The 27894-nt window shown below is 34.4% G+C and overlaps 1 protein-coding gene across 2 annotated transcripts in view; it reads left to right on the forward strand.

The window, feature by feature from the left end:
• The window catches only part of TRIQK (triple QxxK/R motif containing), a 96871-nt gene that overhangs the window by 31041 nt on the left and 37936 nt on the right, over window positions 1-27894 (forward strand). The window contains exon 3 of one of the 2 annotated variants that reach the window (XM_030760089.2): window positions 21923-22001. In XM_030760089.2, coding sequence (XP_030615949.1) covers window positions 21941-22001 — 61 coding nt within the window. In that variant the 5' untranslated portion in view covers window positions 21923-21940. Of the gene's footprint in view, window positions 1-21919; window positions 22002-27894 lie in introns of both variants that reach the window. The other variant, XM_022584808.2, reaches the window with a different exon arrangement.

The following is a 27894-nucleotide window of genomic DNA, read 5'->3' on the forward strand; positions in this document are numbered from 1 at the left end:
AAGGAAAAGAACAGATGGAACAAATAAAGAACAAATTGCATGATAGTAGATATAAACAGAAATATATCATAAGTCCAATAAACAAAATTATCTTAAAACTCCATTTGAAACAGGTATTTTCAGCCTGGGTAAAAAGACAAGCCGCAACTATATGCTATCAACAGATATAATTAAATACCTCTGTGCAAACTATCTCAATTTTTATCTTCCTTCCTCATTCCCACCAAATAACTAAAGAATTTGGTGTTTTGGTGTTTATTATTAGGAAGCATGAATATACATATATATAATATTGTATATATTTTACCTAAATAATATTAGCTATTGATTTGAATGTTTTAAAATGTTATATAAATGTATTAACACATGTATTTTGTCCATATGTTTTACTGCCTTATATTTCATTGATGAATAAATTGTGATGTACATGCAGGGCTTTTTTCTTTTTTTTGATGTTATTAAAAATGTTGCACTGAACATTCTTTCTAGTGTTTTTGTGCATGTAAATATAGAATTGTTTTTCTAATTCATATAACTAGCAGAGGAATTGATGATTCTGGTGAATGCATATCTTAAATTTTACTAGATATTGCTACATCACTCCCCAAAATACTCATTAGTTACTGCTCTTATTTTATTACAGTAATCTGTTCTCTTTAAAAAGTTCTGTAAGTGATCTTGCATGCATTTTAGAGGTATTCATAGTATTTATAGGTATTTTATAGATTTTACTGTTATAGTAATTATGATCTTTGTACCTAGATTTAATATACAGTAGCCTTGCTGAGCCCTTGTAAAGAATGTTGCACACAATCTAATAATTTGCCTGTAGTTTCCTTTCTGTCTTCCCAGTCATATTATTTGTGAATAATAAATTTTGTTTTTTTTTTTCTTTCCAATCCCTGCATCCTTTCTCCCCTTGTCTCACTATATTACCTGGATTTCTCAGTACAATGACTATATTTGTCTTGTTTATGATTTTCACTATTAAGGATAATCTTTATCTGTTTGCCTGTTTATAAAGCACAGTGAGAAAGTTCTTTTCTATTCCTGTTTCCTCCCTCCCTTTCTCCCCTGCTCCCACCCAACTCTTCCTTATTTTCTTTCTCTCTTCTCTTTAAGAATCAATGGGTAGTAGATGTAACTTTTATTTTTGCATCTATTGATTGAGGACTTTCATTTTTTTCTCTTCTTTAAACAGTTACATGCAGAATATTATTAATGTGTTATCTAATATTAAACTATCCTTCCATTTTTGTTATTGGTCCAGCTTCTTCATGGTGAATTTTGTTATTATGATTATACATACTGGATTTAGTTTATAATATTATATTTAGGATTTTTATATTTCTCTTCATAATTGTGATTGGCTTATGATTTTTCACTCTCATAATGTCCTTATAGTGTGTATTTGTATTTTTCAAAATAGCTTATTATATATCTGATCTAGCTTGTTAAGGATTTTCTTTTCCTCAAATATTCCTTTCACATCTGAAGCTGGGGAGCTGATTGATAAGCATGTCTCTTAACCAGTTCTTGATATCTTTTATTCATTAACCAGATGCTTATTCCCTTCCCTTATAATCCTTCTAAATCAGCTTTCCAATAATCCCTTTAATTCAACAAACTTTACATGAAACAGAGGTTTTATGGGATGATAATGTGCAAAATTTGAAAAGTTGGACAAGTAACATTGGAAACATAGTTTCAAGTCCTCTCAGAGATTGACAAGACACATGTGGAGATTCAGTAAAGCTTTGCAGAAAACTTGTCCTAAAACTACCACATTTTGGGAACTTGGTTCACGTTTACTTCAATGTAAAATACATGTAAATTAAGAAAAATAAAAATTTTAACTTTAAAATAAGCCAAGCTTGGTTATAAATAGTGATTTTGATAGATTAAGAGTGAATCAGAATACTTCATCTACACAGATATATATTATTTTGGGCTAAACATAAAAAATGTACTTTTTGCTAGTAAACCTTTGTCTCAGGTAACTTATTGAAAGCTCTGAATAAGAATTTGCTAATGTTACTTCAGAACCAAGGTAAGGGAGTTCATATTGAGGAATTATGATAAAATAGATATACATCTGTTTACTTAGGAATTTCAGAGATAAGAATAGATGCCATCTGAGATGTTTGCATTTAGAGCTTATTGTTTTCCCTCATCTTTTAGCTACCAGTTTTTGGTAGCATCTGGTTGGAATACAGTTTTTTTGTTATTGATATGATAATTGAAACAATCTTGGGTTTCATAAAATTCCCTTAAAATAACCCCTCATTTAAAGGGATTATAAGTATTGAAAAATCAAAGTTTGTGACCTTTAGAGCTAGAACCCTATTTTTAATTACTCTTTGTCTCTTCAAGAAAAATAGTCTGAAGCTGTGTTGGTCAAAGGTCAAAGATATGAAACTGCCTTTTCTCTGCTTGAGTCCCTGAAGCCAAACATAGCCTTGGTTCCTCTCATTCCTCTTGACTGTTAGTAGCTCTTAGCATGCAGTGTACACGTTGCCTGACTTACTGATTTTATACTAGAACTGTAGGTGCCTTTGCTCTTTTTACATGGTTGGATATGTGTCTCTTCTTTTATCAGCATTTTGTAGTAGTAAAAACAGGGTCTGGAGTTTTATTTATTTGGTACCATATTATTGTAACCTATAAAAACTTTTTGAAAGTGCAGTTTACAATTAAAAAAAACCTTATTTGAAAGAGTATAGTTTATGACTTTTTAATTAACTATTAAAAGTTATATCATAGGCCAATCCTAGCTTAATTATCTTTTGCAAATGTAATACGAGAAATTAACTGAAGTGCATTTCCCGTTTTGCTGAATTTAAACCCTGCAAATCATAATGATCATTTTTCTGCTTAGGAACATGGTCCAGAGAGAAATCCTCTCCCTGTCAGATTTGAAGTGCCTATTCCTTTGATATTTATGCGAGGTTCAGAATTTTAAAAAATAATTCCATGGGACCCAGCTAATGTAACTCCCCCGCCCCCAAATGATGAGCGTTGCTGATGGTACATGCAGGCAGCTTTTTGTCTATTCTGGGCAGTATAAATTTAATGTGTTGTTTTCAAGTATGCCATGTGTCCAGATGACACAACAATCTGTGAATTAAAAAGGCATTAAAATAAAAGTAAGTAAAATATTTGTAGGTATTTTTTTTTTGAAGACCTGGGAATTTGTGATACAATAATGTTTGGATTAACTAATTCTATTAGGTTTCAGGAAAAACAAGTGCATTGTTTTCTTACAGCAATTTTAAACATTTTATGGTGTGGATTTATACTACTACTCTATCCTCATCGCCTAGCCCATACCTTCTTCTCCCGCTATATTACCTATTTCTGTTAATGACATTACCATCTCGCTAATCCAGTATTTTGCAAGTATAGGCCATGAACCACCTGAGTCTGAAAACTGCGGCAGGGAGCTGGTGCTTGTTTAAAATGCAGCTTCCTTGGACCCACCCCGACATTTCTGACCGGGTGTCTCTGAAGAATAAGACCTGGGACTTTGTATTTTAGTTATGACTCAGTTTAAAAGCATAGTCATCTTCAGCTCTTCCTTTGCCTCATACCCCCATCCAGCATGTTCCCAAATTCTAAAAGTCAAACACCAAAACATCACTTCCTTTCTATTTGCTGCATTCCTTCCTTAGTGGATTGCCTTTGAACATAACTAAATTTTTTTTAAAACTTATTAATTATGTTCAAACCTTCCAGTCTTTCTAATATCATTAGAAAGTGTCTGATTTGGTTACCTCACTGCACAATACCCTTTTATGGTTTCCTGTTTGAAACAGGAAACCCGAGCCTTTTCCTCTGGAACTGAGATGCTCAGTTCTGGGCAGCTGACCCTTTCCACAGGGACTGGGATCTCCCCATTTTACCCAGGCCACAGCTGCCTCCTGAGAGGGAGGCCTGAGTACTCCATGCAGTTATGAGTTAAGCTGGTTCGAGATATTACACATTCGTGTTATATTCATTCACTTTTTAAGATGACCTATTTGGCCATTTTTCCTCCCCTTAACACTTATGCTCCCCATTATTTTGTTTTTGTTTTTGTTTTTCATGGACCACTCTTTTGCTGTTTCCTTATGTTCCTATATTTTTCTTTATGTCCCTCTTGAACCCCATCCATTCTCAAGCAATTGATTATTACTTTTACCTCTTGGCATTAATTGAAACCTTATTCTTCTCAGAGACACCATTTCCCTGAAGCTTTCTTCAGTGGAAACTGTTCTTTCTTTAACCCTCCACATACCCATGGATCAAGATTTTGGTTGTTATCTTTTCATTTCCTTATCACCACTTCCAGATCATTTCTTTTTCCATGCATATAGAATGACAAATGAAACAAAAAAAAAACAGCTCCTTTGTGGTTCATTCCATTAGACTGTAGTGCCCTTTACCTCTCTTCTTTGCTGTTATCTGTGGACATTCAGGTCACAGAGTCTCCCTAACTTAGAGTTTTCTTTCCATCCTACCCCAAATCTTTCCACCCTCCTGAGTACCTTCACTATTCATATGTATGAAGTATATATTATTCTGGTCTCTTGTTTCCTTATCTGCCATATTGTTTTTCTGTCATTTTAGTCACCCTCCATGATGGGTGACTAACGTGCTTCATCCCGATAATAACACCAATCACCTCACACTTGCTATTAATAACCTTTAGTTCTTCTAGAGTAAAAGAAGACTTTGGTTATTGGACCTCACACAAATCCTTAAGTCCAAAAATCAATCTATTTTCTGCTTAACTCTTAAATCCTCACTGTCTCCACTTCTTTCTCTATCTTTAAACTCCATGGTACATCATTTCACCCACTTTTTATAGTACCCTAATCTTCTTGCCCTACTGCCCTTCTGTTATGCCTGTCCAGGAAAAACAAAACTTTGCTTAATCCAGCCTCTACCCCTTCCCTAGACCAGCAATGCACAGCTGAACACTCAGAAATATATTATTTGCAATCATGTAGCTTGCTGCTACTGTGGATTCATGGTTACCAAATTAATGTGGTCTCTTAGTGTTTCTCATTAATCCGGTTTTCCCGAGACACCTCTTTCCATTTCTCCACAACAGAAATTCCAGCCTCTGCACTCTCAAATCTCCAAACTTCCCACCTTCCGTTTCACTCTTAAGAGATAACCTTGCTTCCTAATTCATGGTGAAAGGAGAGCTACCACTTAGAGCTCCCTCTGCTTTCGGCAGCCAAGCCTCGAAACTTACATATATTTTTACTCATCATTTTTCCTCTTGTCTGCTGAAGTGAAATAGGTAGTCTGCTATGATTATTCCTTCAAGTGTACACTGAATTCTGTCCCTTCCTATCTACTTGGAAACCTCAATCATTTTCTGTTTTTTTTTTTTTTCCTGTGTCTTCACCTCCTCACTTTGTGCTGGTTACTTCTACTTACTATTTAGACCAACTCAAATTTCCATCTGTATTCAAAAACAAACATGCCCTCAAGAGTAAAACAAAGCAAAGCATAACAAAAAAATCTCCCTCAACCTCAGTTCCTCTCTACTTACTATCCTATATCTCTCCTTCCTTTTACTTATTTTGTAATAGATTTGTCTAGACTTTCCATCTCTGCTTTCTCACCTTGTACATATTCCTTAGACCATAGGAATTAAGTGTTTCAGTGTATGTGTCAGGGAAGAAGCAGGGATGACCATTGTTAAATCATATTATAAGGCCACTTATAATGAAACTGATGAATGCCCATTCAATTTAGGACCAAAGGAGCCATTGCTTCTTTTGCTCAGCATAGTATTTTTGAGATTTATTTCCATTGTTGCATACTATCAGTAGTTTTTTGCTGGGTAGTATCTCATTATATGAATAAACCGCAGTTTATCAGTTTTTCTATTGATCAGCATTGGAGCTGTTTCCACTTTTTGGCTACTATGAATAAAAATACTATGAACATCCTTGTACAAAGCTTTTTCTGTAGACATATGTATTTATCTCTCTTAGATAAATACATAGGAGTAGAATTGTTGGTAGTTAATTTTGTAAGAAATTGCTATACAATTTTCCAAAGTGGTTATATGATTTTACAACTTATATACATGAGAGTTTCAGTTGCTCCACATCCTCCCAATATTTTGTAGAGTAAATCTTTATTTGAATCATTCTAGTGGGTGTATAGTGATATTTCAATTCTAATTTTAATATGCATTTTGCTGATTACTAATGGTGTTGAGAACTTTTTCGTGTGCTTGTTTGTTATTTGCATATCTTCTTTGGTGAAGTTTCTGTTCAAGTCTTTTACCCATTTTTTGTTGAGCTGTATGTCTTATATTATTGAGTAGCCCTTTATACATTCTGGATGCAAGTTCTTTTTGTCAGATACAGGTATTATGAATATTTACTTCCTATAGGTAACTCACCTACTTGATAAAGTTCAGTACATCCTCTTCTTTTTGCTTTTATGGTGCATACCATCTGTGTTCTCTCTAAGTGTTATTTGCCTACCCCAAGGTCATGAAAATAATCTTTTTTCCTAGCAGCTTCATTGTTTTGTTGTTTTTCTCTTTTGTTTAGGTTTATGGTCTATCCTCAATTGAGTTTTGTGTGTGGTATGAGATAGGGGTCTGTTTTTTTTTTTCTTTTTCCCATAAGGACATAGAGTTGTTCCAGCACTATTTGTTGATACTGTAATTACCTTGTTCTAAGTATAGATGAAGGGTAGTCCCAATCACTAAGATTCCTCTTTTGGAACATGACTTTTTGGCGTCATACAGATTACTGTCTTGTAGTTACTTTTCTAATGAACTTTTATATCAATGTTGGCAAGTGATCAGGATTTTGGAAAGCACATTTTCACACATTCGAGTTTTTACATACTCTTTCTGCAGCTACAAAGGAAGTTAATTTGGCAAAGTAAAGATGAAATGGTCACTTTGATCCTTGAATATATAAGGAAGACCACTGTTTAGCTCTCCAGTTTTATATAATAGGAATTTGTTCCTATTACAGACTTATCTCACTATTACACTTATGTCAAGGTATACATTGTCTACTTGGATGCTGTGTCACATTTTAATAGTCTTTTTTTTTTTTTTTTTTGCGGTACGCGGGCCTCTCACTGCTGTGGCCTCTCCCGTTGCGGAGCACAGGCTCCAGACGCGCAGGCTCAGCGGCCATGGCTCACGGGCCTAGCCGCTCCGCGGCATGTGGGATCTTCCCAGACCGGGGCACGAACCCGCGTCCCCTGCATCGGCAGGCGGACTCTCAACCACTGCGCCACCAGGGAAGCCCTTGATAGTCTTTTAATTACCTATTTTTCGCTTCCTCAAGTGTGGAGAATTATCTCAGGAGATCTGAATCGTGTACCCTTGCTTGAAATATTAAAATATAGATTCCATGAGTGGGGGAGGGGTACGGAAGTGACATTTAAAGTAAATTGCAGAGTTTCAAAATCATGGACCTAAAAGCTGAATTTGATAGTGCACTGGAACATGAGTAGGGAACAAAGGACAAACTTGGATCATTAATGCTTCTTTATACCAAGGATTTTTGCTTTATATAGGAAAAAGGCCATAATTTGGATGACTTAAGTATGTTAATTACATGATCAGCTTTGAAATTTTAAAACATTACTCTGGAATGTTAGATCAGGGACCCTTATCTTCTTCGTTTACTACTTTCTTCAATTCAGCTTCTAGCATAAGATTGTATTTCATGATTGATTCTCAATTCTGATCAAGCCATAGCCAAACATCTTTTTTGCCTGTTTATAACTTAATACTTAGGTTAGAGGGTTTTTTTTTTGTTTTTTTTTAAGTGAGGGTCTATCTTGTAGCCTTAAAAACTGAGATGGTTAATTTTTTGTGGTCATGGGTTGAATTTTTTTAATAACCTTTGTTTCGATCTGTATTTAAATGTCACAGTCTGGATTGAATGCTTTTTCTAGAAGCAGAGACATATGTGAAGGCTTCAGGTTTCTTATTTCTTTACATGTTCTTTCTGGATTTCATAAAAAAGGTATAAATGAGCAATAAAATAAGTTGGTTGGAATGTGATTAAATATAACACTACCTTTGTTTTTTTTAAAGGTCACATATTATGCTTAAAAATATGTATGGGAAATTGCTGTGCAAAATTCAGGTTAAGAAAGGATATTAAAAACAAAAGTACTCTCTTTAATTTTAAAAGTCCTAAAGAGTGTACAGTTTTAATGGAGTAAAAATTAATTATGAATTATTTTAATATGCAATTTAGGTATTAAATAAAATTAACTTTTTTTCTTCCTTAAAAATGTGTTATCAAGTTTCAAGAATGTTAAAAACTTCTCTGATGATTTAATCTAAAATAATTCTTACAGCAAAATTCATAAATAATAAATATCTTATTAATCCATATTTTAGTTTAGCTGGGTCTCAGAGCAAGTTAGTTCCTCAGGGAACGTAGTCTTCTTTATAAAAGAAGGTGATGAGATGTAATCTCCAAGGAATTAAATTGTGAAAACAATCTTGGTATTGTACATCTAATATAAATCTGTTATTCCCTTTCTGCATCTATCACAACACACTTTAAATTGTGGCTGATCTTGTATGCAAATAGCTGTCTTATTAGAAATTGTGGCTGTATGTGCTAATGTCTCCCTGGATTTCTAGGGGGGTTGCTATCTAACCATCGAAGCAATAGAAATGAATGATGTTTACTGCAAGGCTTTGAAGAACAAAGAAAAGACAGAGCATTTTAGAGGTTCTAGATGTCTGAGGCATTGACAGTTTGCACCATACACATGAATGGGTTTCTCTTTAGATCATTTAAAATAGCCCTGATGTGTTTATTAGGAAAGTAAAATATTTTCCACCTTCTTGTGTTTGTTGCAACTAATAAAATGTGAGTCATTTGTGCATGTGTGTGCTCTCTAGGCATTTTTTTGTTTGTTTCAACATTTGTTCAAATGTAACCTTGCTTAAAAAATAGAATATAATAATTTCAAAGATAAGAATAAAGTTTAAATTTTTGAAATTTTGCATAAAGGTTATCAATCACCAAAATAATTAGGAACAAACATTTAAAACTAGTTCCTCTTTAATGTATCTCCTAGGTTGAAATTCTCTTAAAGTTTTTATATTCACAGGTTATTATACACATAAAATGTGTCATTTATAGAGTGTAAGCCCTTATAAACCTTTAGGTTCTTTAGCTTTTTTTTTTGATATAATTTTGTGTATTTAAAGTACATTTTAAAGTAAATAAAGTCCAGTTTACTTTGGTGAAAAGATTCTCTATGAGTTCCTGACTTTTTTACTTACTACAGATAATGAATGAATAAAATACTGGCCTCTAAAGTGTTATCTCTGTTTGGATGTTTGTTTAAATGACCAGGAAGGAATTGGGGGAAACATAGTTAGTGACTGTTTTGGTAGGTTGCCTTAGTAACTTGCTTTTTAAACATTTAAGCTATTCCATAAAGGCAAAAAAAACAAAACTAAATTGAAGAGAGAATAATATCTTGTGTATTTATTCATTTAAACTAACTTCTCTCCTAAAATGTAGTGATATCTTCTCTAGTCCCACACAATCAAGATTAAAATAACTTGACTCCTCTCTACAATTAACAAATGCAAAACAGTATGCAAATGGAATTGCTGTATGAATAAATTATATCTGTTGACATTATTTATGGTACTTCTTTATCAGAATTATTTTTGATATTCTGAATTACAACAAGTGAGAATATAGGATTAGGTGATGTCTTGGTTTCAATTCTGAAATTTTAAGCATGTGTTATCTTAGATGTAATAACTACATGGTTTATGAGAGATTAAGACAATTTATTTGACTTTTTGTCTTGCTTTGTACATTCCTAGATATTACCATAATATTAAATCTGAAGATTATTATGAATATAAAAATAAATTTTTATCTGAATTTATAATTTTCCTATATATAAGTAGACATTATTACTTTGGAAATGCCTTTTACTGTATAAAGTGGGGTCATTGTTTTCATTGCTCTATCTGTGTGACCATAAATATAAATAAACAATACAATTTGGTCTGAACAGATTTCAAATGTGTTTGGCATTTGGCATTGTTAATAATGCTCATTTACAGTTAGATAATTGCATCAGTTTATATGGAGACATCTATACATCTATTTGTTTTAGTTAGGGTGATACTACCTACTGTGACAAATAGATGCAAAACGTATAGAGGCTCAAATGCTACAAGTTTATTTCTTGTGCTCATAGCAGTATGAAAGGGAAAATATGTTGGTTGAATAGCTGTCCTCCATGCAGTCATTCAGGATCCAGGATGTCATGGGCTCTGCCATCTTCATCACATTATTAACAGGGTCATTCTGGAGGTCATCTCCATTTCAGCCAGATGAATGAGTACATATGAAAAGTTTTTATAGGTTAGTTATAGAAGTAGCAGACATTAATTTATTCATATTTCATTAATTGAAACTCAGTCACATTCCCACAACTAACAGCAAAGGAGGCTGGAACATGTAATTGAGTGTGACCAGGAAAAAAAAAAGGAGAGCATGTAATTTAGGAAGCAGCTTTTCCTTCATTCCACCTTTCTGGTCATGATATAGCCATAAACATCCTTTTTCCTGCCTCCCCAGTAGGGAGATCCTAAAGTTCCCCACTTACTGAATCCCGCACAAAGTCAAGGATCTCAAGCCAATGCACAGTCTGGTTCCTTGAGGTTTACAGAATATGAAGTTTACCTACTGTTTCCCAGCCTCACCAGGCCCCTAATAAATAACAGCAAAGCAAAGGATAACTGCTTCATAGCTCCAATAATCACTCCCATTTAGAAAGGGAAGAATGGGAAACACACAGGGATCATTGATCCATGCTGTGCAGGATACTGCTGAGAAGGCCCATTATACTGACAGTAGAAGTTTCTTGCTTAGACCCTAGTTATGGTCTTTTTTAGAGAAATTCCCTTGTCATGGCTCTGCCTTCTGGATGGTTCTCCTTCCTGGTCACATATGAAGTGAGTGTTACAAATCCACAAAGTTTGCCTTCTTTGGGGGCAGCACTCTGCTGGTTTAAGTTTAGAGGCCCAAGGATTGGTTTTCATTCACAGAATTTTTTAAACAAAATTTCTGGTTTCCCTGTAAATATAGTTCCCTCATATTTTAGTAACATTTTTACCATTTCTAGTTAGTTCCATGTGCCAGTAATCACACTGCGATTTCTTTCTTAGACATGGTTCTCAAGTCTGCTTTCTTTATAAACATCAGATCTCCCACGCCTCTCTTTCTATAGTGGCTGCCTCCACGTGATCTGGAACATTACGTTCAGGTGAGAAAGGAACATCCTTGATCTGCTCTTTGCCCTCCTCTCTCTCTCTTTTTTAACTGAGATGTCTTAATGAGCACTTGTTTTTCAAAATCTGTTAAACTGTCTTCAAAAATTTTTAAAAAGCTTTATTGAAGTATAGTTGATTTACAATGCTGTGTTAATTTCTGCTGTACAGCAAAGTGATTCTGTTATACATATATATACATTCATTTTTTAAAATATTTTTTCCATTATGGTTTATCATAGGATATCGAATATAGTTCTCTGTACTCTACAGTAGGACCTTGTTGTTTTAGCCATTCTATATATAACAGTTTACATCTGCTAACCCCAACCTCCCACTCCATCCCTCCCCCAACCCCCTCTGAGTCTGTTTCTGTTTCATAGATAGGTTCATTTGTGTCATATTCTAAATTCAACATGTAAGTGATATCGTATGGTATTTGTCTTTCTCTTTCTGACTTCCCTTAATGTGCTTATCTCTAGTTGCATCCATGTTGCTGCAAATGGTATTATTTCATTCTTTTTTTATGGGTGGGTAATGTTCCACTTTGTGTGTGTGTATAGATAGATACATAGATAGATAGATAGATAGTTAGATATCTCATCATCTTCTTTATCTATTCATCTATCGATGGACATTTAGGTTGTTAACATGTCTTGACTATTGTGAATAGTGTTGCTATGAACATAGGGGTGCACGTATCTTTTTGAATTATAGTTTTGTCTGGGTATATGCCCAGGAGTAGGATTGCTGGATCATATGGTAATTCTATTTTTAGTTTTCTGAGGAAGCTCCATACTGTTTTGCAAAGTGGCTGTACCAACTTACACTCCCACCAACATATAGGAGGTTTCCTTTTTCTCCACATCTTCTCCAGCATCTGTTATTTGTAGACTTTTTAATGATGGCTATTCTGACTGGTGTGAGGTGGTACCTCATTGCATTTTTTTAAATTATATTTTTTATTGAAAGTGGGCATAGAGGGAACCTACCTCAACATAAAAAAGGCCATATATGACAAACCCACAGCAAACATTATTCTCAATGGTGGAAAACTGAAGGCATTTCCTCTAAAATCAGGAACAAGGCAAGGGTGCCCACTCTCACTACTATTATTCAACAAAGATTTGGAAGTCCTAGCCATGGTGATCAGAGAAGAAAAAGAAATAAAAGGAATCCAAATTGTCAAAGAAGAGTAAAATTGTCACTGTTTGCAGATGACATGATACTATATGTAGAAAATCCTAAAGATGCTACCAGAAAACTACAAGAGCTAATCAATGAATTTAGTAAAGTTGCAGGATACAAAATTAATACACAGAAATCTCTTGCATTCCCATACACTAACAATGAAAGATCAGAAAGAGAAATTAAGGAAACAATCCCATTCACTACTGCAACAAAAATAATAAAATATCTAGGAATAAACCTACCTAAGGAGGCAAAAGACCTGTATGCAGAAAACTATAAGATACTGATGAAAGAAATCAAAGATGACACAAACAGATGGAGAGATATACCATGTTCTTGGACTGGAAAAATCAATATTGTGAAAATGACTATACTACCCAAAGCAATCTATAGATTTGATGCTTCTCTTTAACTTTTATTTACTGCTTTTTGGCGTTTAGAAGTTGGCATTTCCAATCTTGTTCCCAAATTACTGGGCTCTCTATTCCCTCATAGTTTTGCTTGTGAACTGGCCAGTTCTTGCCTGACTTCATCTTTATCCTGTAGCTCCTTCCTCGAAGCATTGAGGAATGCTTCCAGGCACCCTCTGGGGAACACTTAAGTCTGTAATAGTCCCCACCAACATACATGATTCAATCACAATAGAATTTCATTTCTTTTTCAGTAGAGTACAATGATAGTTTGAACTAAAATATTGCCTGCCGTGTCAGTAAACAAAGGATGTGGCAGCCATCAAGCCATCACATTACAGCCACTGGATGGTGAGCCCTGAGGGAACTCAGGATGGAGACAAACAGGCTGCCCACTGCCAAGCCCATCTAGCAGTCAGCCACTGTAGCCACCTGTGATAGTACACCAGAGGAAACTCAGGATGAGAAAACACAGGATACTGGCCCCAGGTAGCTGAAGGGCATATCAAAGGAATGATTTCAGTGAGCCCAGACTCTTGCATCTTCCCATACGTAGAAAAGGGCTAAATTCCTTAATCTGAGCTATCTGGTTTTCTTTAATTAATAGTAATCTTTTGATGTTCCAACTACCTGGTCTTTGTTGCAGAAACTCCTGTATATCCTGGCTTCCCCCCTTGCCTCTTTGAGCAGTCTCTCAGAGTCATCTGAGATGCTTCCTCCCAGGCTTGAAGTCCTAAGAATGTTTGCTGAATAAAACATAACTCTCAACTTTTAGGTTGTGCAGTTTTTTCAGTCGACAATAGTAAATAAGTTACAGAATACCCTCCTGCATCCCAGGAAGATCAAGATTCTGTGTTCTTACAAAGATACCCTTATGGTTTCTCTGGAGATTATTTCCATTCTAGCCAATTGGAAGGGGAAAAAGAACACAGGATTCAATACTGGAGATTTTTAGTGTTCAGGTCTGGAAGTGGCACACATGACTTCAATTCATATTCTGTTGATAAGAATTTAATTAAATGTTTGATTTCAGGCTAGGAAAAATAGTGCCAGGAAAAGGACAATATGGATTTTGGTTAGTAGGTTGCAGTCTCTGCTACAATATCTAAATTCAGTAAAAAGAATAGGATTTGAAAGATATGTTGTGGATTAAAACAAACAGTGCATATAATGTAGTGTACAGGGGGGAAGAAATTTTCTTCTACCCTTCTAGGTTCTTCTGGCTGGTCTAAGAATTAAATTGACGTGAGACAGATTAACAGGAGAAAATCAAACAGAACTTTAATAACATGTATACATGGGAGAGACCCAGGAAAACAGAGTGACTCATCAAAATGGCTGAAACCCTCACCTTAAATACCCTGATCTCCAGCTCTAACAGTGTGGTTTCATTGAGCATTAATAGTACTTGATAACATGAATGTTACCAAGAATGGATAATTGGGAAATTTAATTGTATTTAATTGTATTTATTTGCACCAACAATTGTATCCTTGATAATTTATTTGAAAGAATTTTATATTTTCTTTCTCTTTACATCTTTATTGGAGTATAATTGTTTTACAATGGTGTGTTAGTTTCTGCTTTCTAACAAAGTGAATCAGCTATACATATACATATATCCCCATATCTCCTCCCTCTTGTGTCTCCCTCCCACCGTCCCTATCCCACCCCTCTAGGTGGTCACAAAGCACTGAGCTGATCTCCCTGTGCTATGTGGCAGCTTCCCACTAGCTATTTTACATTTGGTAGTGTATATATGTCCATGCCACTCTCTCACCTTGTCCCAGCTTACCCTACCCCTTTTCCTTGTCCTCATGTCCATTATCTATGTCTGCATCTTTATTCCTGTCATACGCTTAGGTTCTTCAGAACTTTTTTTTTTTTTTGATTCCATATATAAGTGCTGGCATATGGTATTTGTTTTTCTCTTTCTGACTTACTTCATTCTGTATGACAGACTCTAGGTCCATCTACCTCACTACAAATAACTCAATTTCATTTCTTTTTATGTCTGAGTAATATTCCATTGTGTGTGTGTGTGTGTGTGTATATATCTATCTATATATATATATATATAGATATATAGATGCCATATCTTCTTTATACATTCATCTGTTGATGGACACTTACGTTGCTTCCATGTCCTGGCTATTGTAAATAGAGCTGCAGTGAACATTGTAATACATGACTCTTTTTGAATTATGGTTTTCTCAGGGTATATGCCCAGTAGCGGGATTGCTGGGTCATATGGTAGCTCTATCTTTAGTTTTTTAAGGAACCTCCATACTGTTCTCCATAGTGGCTCTATCAATTTACATTCCCACCAAGAGTGCAAGAGGGTTCTCCTTTCTCCACACCCTCTCCAGCATTTATTGTTGGTCGATTTTTGGATGATGGCCATTCTGACGGGTGTGAGGTGATACCTTATTGTAGTTTTGATTTGCATTTCTCCAATGATTAGTGATGTTGAGCATCCTTTCATGTGTTTGTTGGCAATCTGTATATCTTCTTTGGAGAATTGTCTGTTTAGGTCTTCTGCCCATTTTTGAATTGGGTTGTTTGTTTATTTGGTATTGAGCAGCATGAGCTGCTTGTAAATTTTGGAGATTAATCCTTTGTCAGTTGCTTCATTTGCAAAAATTTTCTCCCATTCTGAGTGTTGTCTTTTCATCTTGTTTATGGTTTTCTTTGCTATGCAATAGGTTTTAAATTTCAATAGGTCCCATTTGTTTATTTTTGTTTTTATTTCCTTTTCTCTAGCAGGTGGGTCAAAAAGGATCTTGCTGTGGTTTATGTGATAGAGTGTTCTGCCTGTGTTTTCCTCTAAGGGTTTTATAGTGTCTTGCCTTACATTTAGATCTTTAATCCATTTTGAGTTTATTTTTGTGTTAGGGAATGTTCTAATTTCATTCTTTTACATGTAGCTGTTCAGTTTTCCCAGCACCACTTACTGAAGAGGCTGCCTTTCTCCATAGTATATCCTTGCCTCCTTTGTCATAGATTAGTTGACCATCGGTGTGTGGGTTTATCTCTGGGCTTCCTATCCTGTTCCATTGATCTATATTTCTGTTTTTGTGCCAGTACCATACTGTCTTGATTACCGTAGCTTTGTAGTATAGTCTGACGTCAGGGACCCTGATTCCTCCAGCTCTGTATTTCTATCTCAAGATTGCTTTGGCTCTTCAGGGTCTTCAGTGTTTCCATACAAATTGTGAATTTTTTTGTTCTAGTTCTGTGAAAAATGCCAATGGTAGTTTGATAAGGATTGCACTGAATCTGTAGATTGCTTTGGATAGTATAGTCATTTTCACAATGTTGATTCCTCCAATCAAAAAAACATGGTATATCTCTCCATCTGTTTTTGTCATCTTTAATTTCTTTCATTAGTCTCTTATAATTTCTGCATACAGGTCTTTTGTCTCCTTAGGTGGGTTTACACCTAGGTAATTTATTCTCTTTGTTGCAGTGGTAAATGGGAGTGTTTCCTTAATTTCTCATTCAGATTTTTCATCATTAGTGTATAGGAAGCAAGAGATTTTTGTGCATTAATTTTGTATCCTGCTACATTACCAAATTCATTGATTAGCTCTAATAGTTTCCTGGGAGCATCTTTAGGATTCTCTATGCATAGTATCATGTCATCTGCAAACAGTGACAACTTTACTTCTTCTTTTCTGATTTGGATTCCTTTTATTTCTTTTTCTTCTCTGATTGCTGTGGCTAAAACTTCCAAAACTATGTTGAATAATAGTAGTGAGAGTGGACAACCTTGTCTTGTTCCAGATCTTAGAGGAAATGGTTTCAGTTTTTCACCATTGAGAATGATGTTGGCTGTTGGTTTGTCATATGTGGCCTTTATTATGTTGAGGTAGGTTCCCTCTATGCTTACTTTCTGGAGGGTTATCATAAATGGGTGTTGAATTTTGTAGAAAGCTTTTTCTGCATCTATAGAAATGATCATATGGTTTTTCTCCTTCAATTTGTTAATATGGTTTATCACATTGATTTGTGTGTATTGAATAATCCTTGCATTCCTGGGATAAACCCCACTTGATCATGGTGTATGAGCTTTTTAATGTGCTGTTGGATTCTGTTTGCTAGTATTTTGTTGAGGATTTTTGCATCTATGTTCATCAGTGATATTGGCCTGTAGATTTCTTTTTTGTGACTGCTTTGTCGGGTTTTGGTATCAGGGTGATGGTGGCCTCATAGAATGAGTTTGGGAGTGTTCCTCCCTCTGCAATATTTTGGAAGACTTTGAGAAGGATAGGTGTTACCTCTTCTCTAAATGATGGGTAGAATTCGCCTGTGAAGCCATCTCATCCTGGGCTTTTGTTTGTTGAAAGATTTTTAATCACAGTCTCAATTTCATTGCTTGTGATTGGTCTGTTCATATTTTCTATTTTTTTCCTGGTACAGTCTCAGAATGTTGTACTTTTCTAAGAATTTCTCCATTTCTTCCAGGTTGTCCATTTCATTGTGATATAGTTGCTTATAGTAATCTCTCATGATCTTTTTTATTTCTGCAGTGTCAGTTGTTACTTCTCCTTTTTCATTTCTAATTCTATTGATTTGAGTCTTCTCCCTTTTTTTCTTGATGAGTCTGGCTAATGGCTTATCAGTTTTGTTTATCTTCTCAAAAAAATAGCTTTTTGTTTTACTGAGCTTTGCTATGGTTTCCTTCATTTCTTCTTTTATTTCTGGTATGATCTTTATTATTTCTTCCTTTCTGCTAACTTTGGAGTTATTTTTTTCTTCTTTCTCTAATTGCTTTAGGTGTAAGGTTAGGTTGTTTATTTGAGATGTTTCTTGTTTCTTGAGGTAAGATTATATTGCTATAAACTTCCCTCATAAAATTGCTTTTGCTGCATCCCATAGGATTTAGGTCATCATCTTTTCATTGTCATTTGTTTCTAGGTATTTTTTGATTTCCTGTTTGTTTTCTTCAGTGATCTCTTGGTTATTGAATGGTGTATTGTTTAGCCTCCATGTGTTTGTATTTTTTACAGATTTTTTTCCGTAATTGATATCTAGTCTCACAGTGTTGTGGTCAGAAAAGATACTTGATATGATTTCAGTTTTCTTAAATTTACCAAGGCTTGATTTGTGAACGAAGATATGACCTATCCTGGAGAATGTTCCATGAGCACTTGAGAAGAAATTGTATTCTGTTGTTTTTGGTTGGAATGTCCTATAAATATCAATTAAGTCCATCTTGTTTAATGTATCATTTAAAGCTTGTGTTTCCTTATTTATTTTCATTTTGGATGATCTGTCCATTGGTGAAAGAAGGGTGTTAAAGTCCCCTACTATGACTGTGTTACTGTCGATTTCCCCTTTTTTGCCTGTTAGCATTTGCCTTATGTATTGAGGTGCTCCTATGTTGGGTGCATAAATATTTACATTTGTTATATCTTCTTGGATTGATCCCTTGATCATTATGTAGTGTCCTTCTTTTTATCTTGTAATAGCCCTTATTTTAAAGTCTATTTTGTTTGATATGAGAATTGCTACTCTAGATTGTTTTGATTTCCATTTGCATGGAATATCTTTTTCCATCCCCTCACTTTCAGTTTGTATGTGTCCCTAGGTGTGAAGTGGGTCTCTTGTAGACAGCATATATATGCGTATTTGTTTTTGTATCCATTCAGCCAGTCTATGTTTTTTGTTTGGAGCATTTAATCCATTTACTTTTAAGGTAATTATCGATGTGTATGTTCCCATTACCATTTTCTTAATTGTTTTGGGTTTGTTATTGTAGGTCTTTTCCTTCTCTTATGTTTCCTGCCTAGAGAAGCTCCTTTAGCATTTGTTGTTAACCTGGTTTGGTGATGCTGAATTCTCTTTGTTTTTGCTTTTCTGTAAATATTTTAATTTCCCCCTCAAATCTGAATGAGATCATTGCTGGATAGAGTAATCTTGGTTGTAGGTTTTTCCCTCTCATCACTTTAAATATGTCCTGCCACACCCTTCTACTTTTCAGAGTTTCTGCTGAAATATCAGCTGTTAACCTTATGTGGGTTCCCTTGTATGCTATTTGTTGTTTTTCCTTGCTGGTTTTAATATTTTTTCTTTGTATTTAATTTTTGATAGTTTGATTAATATTTGTCTTGGCCCTTTTCTCCTTTGATTTATCCCGTATGGGACTCTCTGTGCGAAGTGCACCTTATTGACTATTTCCTTTCCCATATTAGGAAAGTTTTCAACTATAATCCTTTCAAATATTTTCTCAGTCCCTTTCTTTTTCTCTTCTTCTTCTGGGATCTCTATAATTCAAATGTTCGTACGTTTAATGTTGTCCCAGAGGTCTCTGAGATTGACCTCAATTCTTTTCATTCTTTTTTCTTTATTCTGCTCTGTGGTAGTTATTTCCACTATTTTATCTTTCAGGTCACTTATCCGTTCTTCTGCCTCAGTTATTCTGCTATTGATTCCTTCTAGAGAATTTTTAATTTCATTCATTGTGTTGTTCATCATTATTTGTTTGCTCTTTAGTTCTTCTAGGTACTTGTTAAACATTTCTTGTATTTTCTCCATTCTATTTCCAAAATTTTGGATCATCTTTACTATCATTACTCTGAATTCTTTTTCAGGTAGACTGCCTGTTTCCTCTTCATTTGTTTGCTCTGGTGGGTTTTTAACTTGCTCCTTCATCTGTTGTGTGTTTCTCTGTCTTCTCATTTTGCTTCACTTACTGTGTTTGGGGTCTCCTTTTCACAGATGCACATTTGTTGTTTCCATTGTTTTTAGTGTCTGCCTGCAGTGGCTAAGGTTGGTTCAGTGGATTGTGTAGGCTTCCTGGTGGAGGGGACTGGTGCCTGTGTTTGGTGGTTGAGGCTGGATCTTGTCTTTCTGGTGGGCAGTACCATGTCCAGTGGTGTGTTAAGAGGTGTCTTTGACCTTATTATGATTTTACTAAACCTCTCTGCTAATGGGTGTGATTTTGTTCCTGTCTTGCTGATTGTTTGGCATAGCATGTCCAGCTTGCTGTTTGTTGAGTGGAGCTGGGTCTTAGCATTGAGACGGAGATCTCAGGGAGAGCTTTTGCCATTTGATTTTATGTGGAGCTGGGAGGTCTCTGGTGGACCAATGTCCTGATCTCAGCACTCCCACCTCAGAGACACAGCCCTGACACCCAGCCGGAGCACCAAGACCTTGTCAGCCACAGAGCTCTGAAGAAAAGGGAGTAAAAAATAAAGAAAACTGAATAAAATAAAATAAATTTTAAAAATTATTAAAAGTAAAATAAAAATTAAAAGTAATAAAAAGAAAGAAAGAAGAGAGCAACCAAACCCAAAAACAAATCCACCAATGTTAATAAGCACTAAACATTATACAAAAAACAAAGAAAACAATCAAAAAGATCCAGACAGGCAGAACCCTAGGACAATGTTAAAAGCCAAGTTATACAGACAAAATCACACAAAGAAGCATACACATACACACTGAAAAAAAGAGAAAAAGGGGGAAAAAAGAAATATATATATATATATATATAAAAAGAAATAGGAAGCGAGCAACCAAATCAATAAACAAATCTACCAATGACAATAAACTCTAAATACTAAACTAAGGTAAACATAAAATGCTAAGCTAAGATAAACATAAAATCAGAAACAAATTAGATGCAGAAATCAAATCCCAAGTCTACAGTTGCTCCCAAAGTTTACCGCCTCAATTTTGGGATGATTCGTTCTCTATTCAGGTATTCCAGAGATGCAGGGTACATCAAGTTGACTGTGGAGTTTTAATCAGCTGCTCCTGAGGCTGCTGGGAGAAACTTCCCTTTCTCTTCTTTGTTCACACAGCTCCTGGCTTCAGCTTTGGATTTGGCCCTGCCTCTGTGTGTAGGTCGCCTGAGGGCATCTGTTGTTCCCTTAGACAGGACGGGGTTAAAGTAGCAGCTTATTTGGGGGCTCTGGCTCATTCAGGCCAGGGAGAGGGAGGGGTATGTAATGTGGGGCAGAGGCCAATGTGACATTGCAACAGCCTGAGGTTCACTGTGTGTTCTCCCAGGGAAGTTTTCCCTGGATCATGGGACCCTGGCAGTGGCGGGCTGCACAGGTTACCAGAAGGGGAGGGGTGGATAGTGACCTCTGCTTGCACACAGACTTCTTGGTGGCTGTAGCAGCAGCCTTAGCATCTCATGCCCGACTCTGGTGTCTGTGCTGATAGCCACGGCTTGTGCCCATCTCTGGATCTCATTTAGGCTGTGCTCTGATTCCCCTCTCCTTGCTCACGCCAAAACATTGGTCTCTTGCCTCTTAGGCAGTTCCAGACTTTTTCCTGGACTCCCTCCTGGCTAGCTGTGGTGCATTAGCCCCTTTCAGGCTGTGTTCATGCAGCCAACCCCAGTCCTCTTCCTGGGATCTGACCTCTGAAGCCCGAGCGTCAGCTCCCAGCCGCCACCTGCCCCTGTGGGTGAGCAGACAAGTCTCTGAGGCTGGTGAGTGCTGGTCGGCAATGATCCTCTGTGTGGGAATCTCTCTGCTTTGTCCTCTGCACCCATGTTGCTGTGCTGTCCTCCATGGCTCCGAAGCTTCCCCCCTCTGCCACCCGCAGTCTCCACCCACGAAGGGGCTTCCTAGCGTGTGGAAACCTTTCCTCCTTCACAGCTCCCTCCCACTGGTGCAGGTCCCATCTCTATCCTTTTGTCTCTGTTTTTACTTTTTTCTTTTGCCCTACTCAGGTACGTGGGAAGTTTCTTGCCTTTTGGGAAGTCTGAGGTCTTCTGCCGGCATTCAGTAGGCGTTCTGTAGGAGTTGTTCCACATGTAGATGTATTTCTGATGTATTTGTTGGGAGGAAGGTGATCTCCACGTCTTACTCCTCTGCCATCTTGAAGATCTCTCGAATTTTATATTCTTTACCAATATCTAATGGGAATAAGTCAAATGCATTTTTACCTGTTGCTTTAAAAATGGATTTTGTGAAATAAGTTATTTCTGAAGTTTGTAGATAGTTCTTTTGATTTTTTAGGACTTCATCATAATTATTTTCTTTCTTTGCAGCAGGCACTTTGGAGATCAAAGATGGGAAGAAAAGATGCCTCTACTATAAAACTTCCTGTTGATCAGTACAGAAAGCAAATTGGTAAGCAATGAATTCCCTTTGATACATTCTTGTGAATTCAGATGAAGATAAAAAGCAATTATGTGTGATATTAAGAAAATAACTTTTCCCTAATACATATGATGCACAGAATATGAATAACAAAGGACTGCACAGAATTTTTAAGGAACAAAAATCAGTGCAGCCCTGTTTACCTCTGAAGAAATACCTTTTTTGTACTTATGATTTTTCAAAGCTCTTTTAGATTTTATTAATTTGGTAAAGCAAAAATACTTTTATTGTTATTCTTAAGGCAAGGTGCTTGTGTATAATCAGTATTTTTAATATTAACATCTGTTTAATTATTTATTTTTATCCTTATAAAATCTTTCAATTCTTTTGACTCTTAGTGGCAATAATGTGATAACCTCAAAATTCTCTATTAAAATTTTAACTTAGTAAAATGGTGGACTAGAAGGAAGTCCAGTAAACAGCAAAGGAAGATAACAGGAAGCTTCCCTGTTTTAGACTATGCTCTAGGTACAGGATTTCCTACCCAATCTTTTCAAGGATGCATGGAGTATTTACAAAAAATTACCTCCATACTAAGTCACAAACCAAGTCCCCTCAATTTTAAAGAATCAGTATCCTGCAACCACAACTTTGAACAAAGTGTAGTAAATTAGAAATCAATTGGAAGCCAAAAAGTTAACTTCCCCTTCCCCATCCGCTACCCTCTCTTCTTACATGTTCCTTCCTTTTGCCACCTGTTCCCATTCTTTTGGAAATTAAAATAATAATCATAATAATAATATTAATAATAAAACCTCTTCTAAATAACTGACAGATAAACAAAGAAGTTACAATACTTGTCAGAAAATAAGTAGAAGTAATTGATAATCATAGAGTATATACCTGTTTTATAAATATGATACATAAGGTACACTCCATAAGGGAAAAGATGTTTCTGCAAAACAAAGGAGATGAAAGCAAAGTGAAAAATATTTAAAATATGTAACCAATTAAAAATTTACACGTAGAAAAATAAAGCCCTACTATAAATAAAATAATCTGGAAATCCAGTAGTAAAATGGGCAAAAAATATGAGCAGGCAATTCATAAAAGAGGAAATCAAACTACACAAACAAAACCAAACAACTATTACAACAAAAAATGCAATCAAAAGAATCTTATGAAAGATTTAACTCACCTAACTGATGGATAATGCAAATTAAAAAACAATATTTCTGACTATATTATTTCTTAGGAGAAGGTTTATGATATTTGATTTCTTTTGTATATATCTTCCTTCACTTATAGGATGCAGCATGAGTAAATAGTGTGGGTTGTTATATTATTTATGTGTTTAAACAGAAGGACTGACTTACCAGATTGAGGTTTGATCAGATGGGATGTGCTAAACCACATAAATAAAGAATAACCATATTGGGGATCAATCCACACCCAACTCTTAAATAAACAATTCTTAGAATTTTGACAAGTGTGTATATCCATGTAACCACATATGCCAATCAAAATATAGAACATTTCCATCTTCTCAGATAGTTCTAGTCAGTCCTTACCCACACCCCCCATATGCAACCACTGTTCTGATTTCTATCATCACTGATGACAGAAAAATAAAATAAAGCATCAGCTAAGATTTTTATTGAAATTGAATTGCATCTAATGATCAATTTTTGAGAATAGATACCCTAAAAATCTAAAGTATTCTGTTCTATAAACATTGCATATCTTTCCTTTGATTTAGTTCCATTCATATATATAAGAGCCAAGAAAGAATAAGACAGAGAAAGTAATATAATTGTAAAGTCTCAGCCCTCTTCTTATACTAAATTGTTCTGAGGATTCTGTGTTATGCATTATGTTCCCGTATAGAGTTCTCTTTCCTGTTTCACTTCCTCTTGAAAATATAAGCAGGCACAAGATCTACCCTTCTCACAGGATGCTTGTGAGATCCATAAAAAGTGTTAGAGCAGTTTATAAAGTAGAGTGTTGCATGGACATGAGTTATCCTGGGTAAACTTTGCAAATACAGTAATCATGATCAAACAAAATATACTAAAATTAAAATAGCGAGGGTATACTATTGTTTACTCTTTTTAAGGATAATGCACTGCAGTGTTTAGATTTTCATGTATATACTATAGAATAATATAGTAATATTATGTAAGTAATAATAATATGTAAGATTTTGTAAAGACAGAGAAAAAAATGAAATAGAAAAAATATTAATTAGTTAATTAATTAGGATATTAACTAATGCGAGAATTTTCTCAAGGATTTTTTTTTCTCACTTAATGCGTCAGAGTTAGAAAGTACCAGAAGCCTCAACTCATACTAATGATGATAGATGGTCTATCACCGACACTGTCTTCCTTACATGGAGTTCTATGTAGACATTTTCCCAGATATGATCCAAAATGTGAGGAGGGAATAAAGCAACTAGAATTATTTTAAGAAGATATTTCAGTATTGATGGTAAAAAACAAAGTACAAATAGCAAATAAACTGAGTATCACAGTGTTTTTCTTTTAGTATTCAAGCTGTTAGTAAGCTAATTTAGATTGCTAATAAAGTTTCACAATGAATAGAGGCGTTGTATGTGTTCAGTGTTCACTTGTTACTAAATCTCATTTATTTATGTAATTTTTGTTTGGTCAGTCAGTAACTGTACATGGCAAAACCAGTGCCATTTTTGAATGATGATTTCAATATCACTGTTTCATATTTGTCTTCCACTAAAAGTTTTGCCTTTTAAATTATGTAGTAAATGACAGTGATTAATGGCTTTCACAAAAAGCCTTTCTTACAATAGTCTTTGCTCAGGTAAGAATCAAATGAGCTGACACTGTGACTGGAAATGCCTCGTAGATAGAGAATTTTCACATTAAATGGACACTACGTTAATTACTGTATCATGATCTTGAAATGTGTAGAGAACTGAGATGGAATACCCTTCTCACTTTTAAGGCAGTATACTAAGAAAAACTGAATATTCTGAAATATTGCTGACTGCAAAGGGAAATAAATTGGTTTGGGCCTTACATTTCTTCAGAAATAATGTTTTAAAAATAGATAGTGTGAGACTGGCTAATATTACATGTATTATTCTAGAGATAAATTATTTCAAAATTGGAAAAGAATAGAATTTTTAAAACTTCTAACATAATTAAGATATTTTATAAATAGATATTATTAAATATATGAGGCCAAATAATACATGTGCTAGGTAAATCATATAAAAATTATAACTAATTTACTTATAAATCCCTATTTTCTTATATAACAGAGGTATTATAGGCATCTTGTGCCACGCACATCTTATTTCATCCTCATAGTAGTCCTATAGGAGCTTCATTTTTTACAGATCAGGAAAATACAGCACAGATGGGTTAAAGAAATTTCTCAAGGTGCTACATTTGGTAAGAGGTAGAGCCAGGACTCCATTCCAAGAAACTGACCACAGAATCCCTTCACTATACTGCTTCCCTGGGGCCAAAGACTATATTAGGTACTGGCAGATGCAAAAATAATTAAGTCATAAGATCTGAGTTCATGGAATTGGCAGTATAATAGCACTATGGCTATTATGACTGTCTGAGGAAACTCTGCTCATAATTTAGAGATACAATGTCCAAAATAAATTCTGGTATTTCTTAATTCTCTCTATATTTTTAAAAATCCTAATGTTATTATTATAGTTTATTCACTAAAAATTCATATATAATGGTATACGTATTTACTATTTCTTCTATTCCTAATTCTGTTTTATGTCCCAGACCTTCTATCTAAAATCATTTTCTTTTGTGCCTGGTAGACATCATTTTTTAGAATTTCCTAGAATATATGCCTGCTTGTGGCAATTTCTCAGTTTCTTTTTTTTAAAAATGATATTGATATACCATTATTTCTGAAATATGTTATCTCTGGCTATAGAATTTGAATTTGGAAGGTTTTGTTTTTATTTCATTGTGTGTTCTTTCAATATATGAAAATATCACTCCTTTGCATTTTGTCTATTATTTTTACTCCTAGGAACTCAATCTAAATGTTACTTCTTTAAAAATAATCAATCTTTTTTTTTTAACCTCCTTTTAAGATTTTCTGTGTCTTTGGATTTCTGCAGTTTCACTAAGATGAGTCTAAGTATAGGTTTGACTTCATTTATTCTATTTGGGGTTTACTGGGCTTCCTGTTGTTGTAGATTCATTTTTTAAAATATGTTCTTGAAAATTTTTATCCATTGTTTCCTGAAAATATTACCCCAGTTTCATTTTTTTTCTCTCATTTTTGGCAAATACCAGATATTCTATTGCTGTACAATAGAAAGGTGCATTTTCAGCTTTACTAAATGCTGGTAAATTACTCTCTAAAGTGGATGCACTCACTATTTTACAGTCACAGAAACGATGTAAAATGTTGCCTATTTCTCCATATTCTTCATTACTTTTTAGACTTAAAATTTTGCCAATCTCATACACATGAAATTGTATTCATTCTTATTTTAGTTTTCATTTTATTACTTACTAAGATTAATCATTTAATATATTTGTTGATCTTTTGATTTCTCTCTTTGACAAATCTATTGCTGCTATTTTTCTTTTTCTTTTTTTGTGTGTGAGTAGACTTTTAACTACTATTCTTTTCTTTCATTCTTTTTTTTTCATCTGTTAATAGATCTATATTTTCTTGAACCAATTTGTTTAACATCCTGGGATGAAGCTGAATGAAATCTACTGAGTTGTTTTTCTCTCATTGCATTGTTTCATTTCTTTATTTATACTGATAATAATTCTCTGTTACTTTATTCCATTATCCAATTTGCTTCTTGCTTTGGAAATACCTTGCTTGTTTAGTTACTATAGCTTTTATACTTTTATACTTTATTTTTATAGTCTTTAAAATGGTAGGACAAATCCTCACCCTTATTTGTTGTTTTTAAAACTTGTCTCAACTACTCTTGGTCCTCTATCTGCTCATGTGAATTTTAAAATTAACTTTAAATAGTCATGAGAAAGGCCACTGGTAGTCAAATTTGAATTCCATGGGATTTGTAGATTACTTCGTGGAGAATTTATGTCTTTATATGTGAAAATTCATATCAATTTTATCTTTTGAAATTATCATATGGCTGGTAAATTCAATAAATTTTTATTATTTTCTTTATAAAGTTATTGAGTATTTTTGAGCTAAACAGAAGTGATACATAATTTATTTGCTATTATTGCATATTTTTTTGCTAATATAAAATTATATTTTGTAATTGGTTCTTGCTGCTATATAAACATGGTAATGAATTTTAATTATTAATCTTGTATTAAGCAACCTGACTGCATTTTATTAGAGTAATAATAATTTGTAATTTCTCTTGATTTTCTAATAGGCATAATTAAATTTTTTTTAACCTTTGTATTTTATCTTTCATATCTTGTTATGTTGTGTTTTTCAAGTATTGGATATAAATTACTGACTTTTAAGAAAACACTTCAATCGTTTTGCCATTATGTATAATACAGCTCTAGGATTTTGGTACATACTTGTTGGACTAAGGAAATTCCCCTTTGTTCTTAGTTTGCTAAGAGTTTGTTTTTCTTTTTTAAAATAATAAAGTATGTTGAATTTTATTGAAGTTTTTCTGTATATGTTGGAAGGATATTTTTGTTATTTTGGCAAATTGTATTTATAGATTTTCAAATGTTAAACTATCCTTGCATTACTGATATATACTGATATATATCCTACTTTGTCTTGATATTTTTTAATACACAGCTGAATTTAGTTTACTAATAATTTAAGATCTTTTTAACATCCTTCTTCATGCATGAAATTGGCACCAACTTTCCATTCTCTTACTGTCTTTGTTCAGTTTTAGTTTCAGAGTCATATAAGATTTCTATAATGAATTGGAGAA

The sequence above is a fragment of the Delphinapterus leucas genome, chromosome 17 (assembly GCF_059928025.1).
Source record: "Delphinapterus leucas isolate spDelLeu-1000000601 "Yukka" chromosome 17, BTC_Dleu_Yukka2, whole genome shotgun sequence".
Classification (NCBI taxonomy): domain Eukaryota; kingdom Metazoa; phylum Chordata; class Mammalia; order Artiodactyla; family Monodontidae; genus Delphinapterus; species Delphinapterus leucas.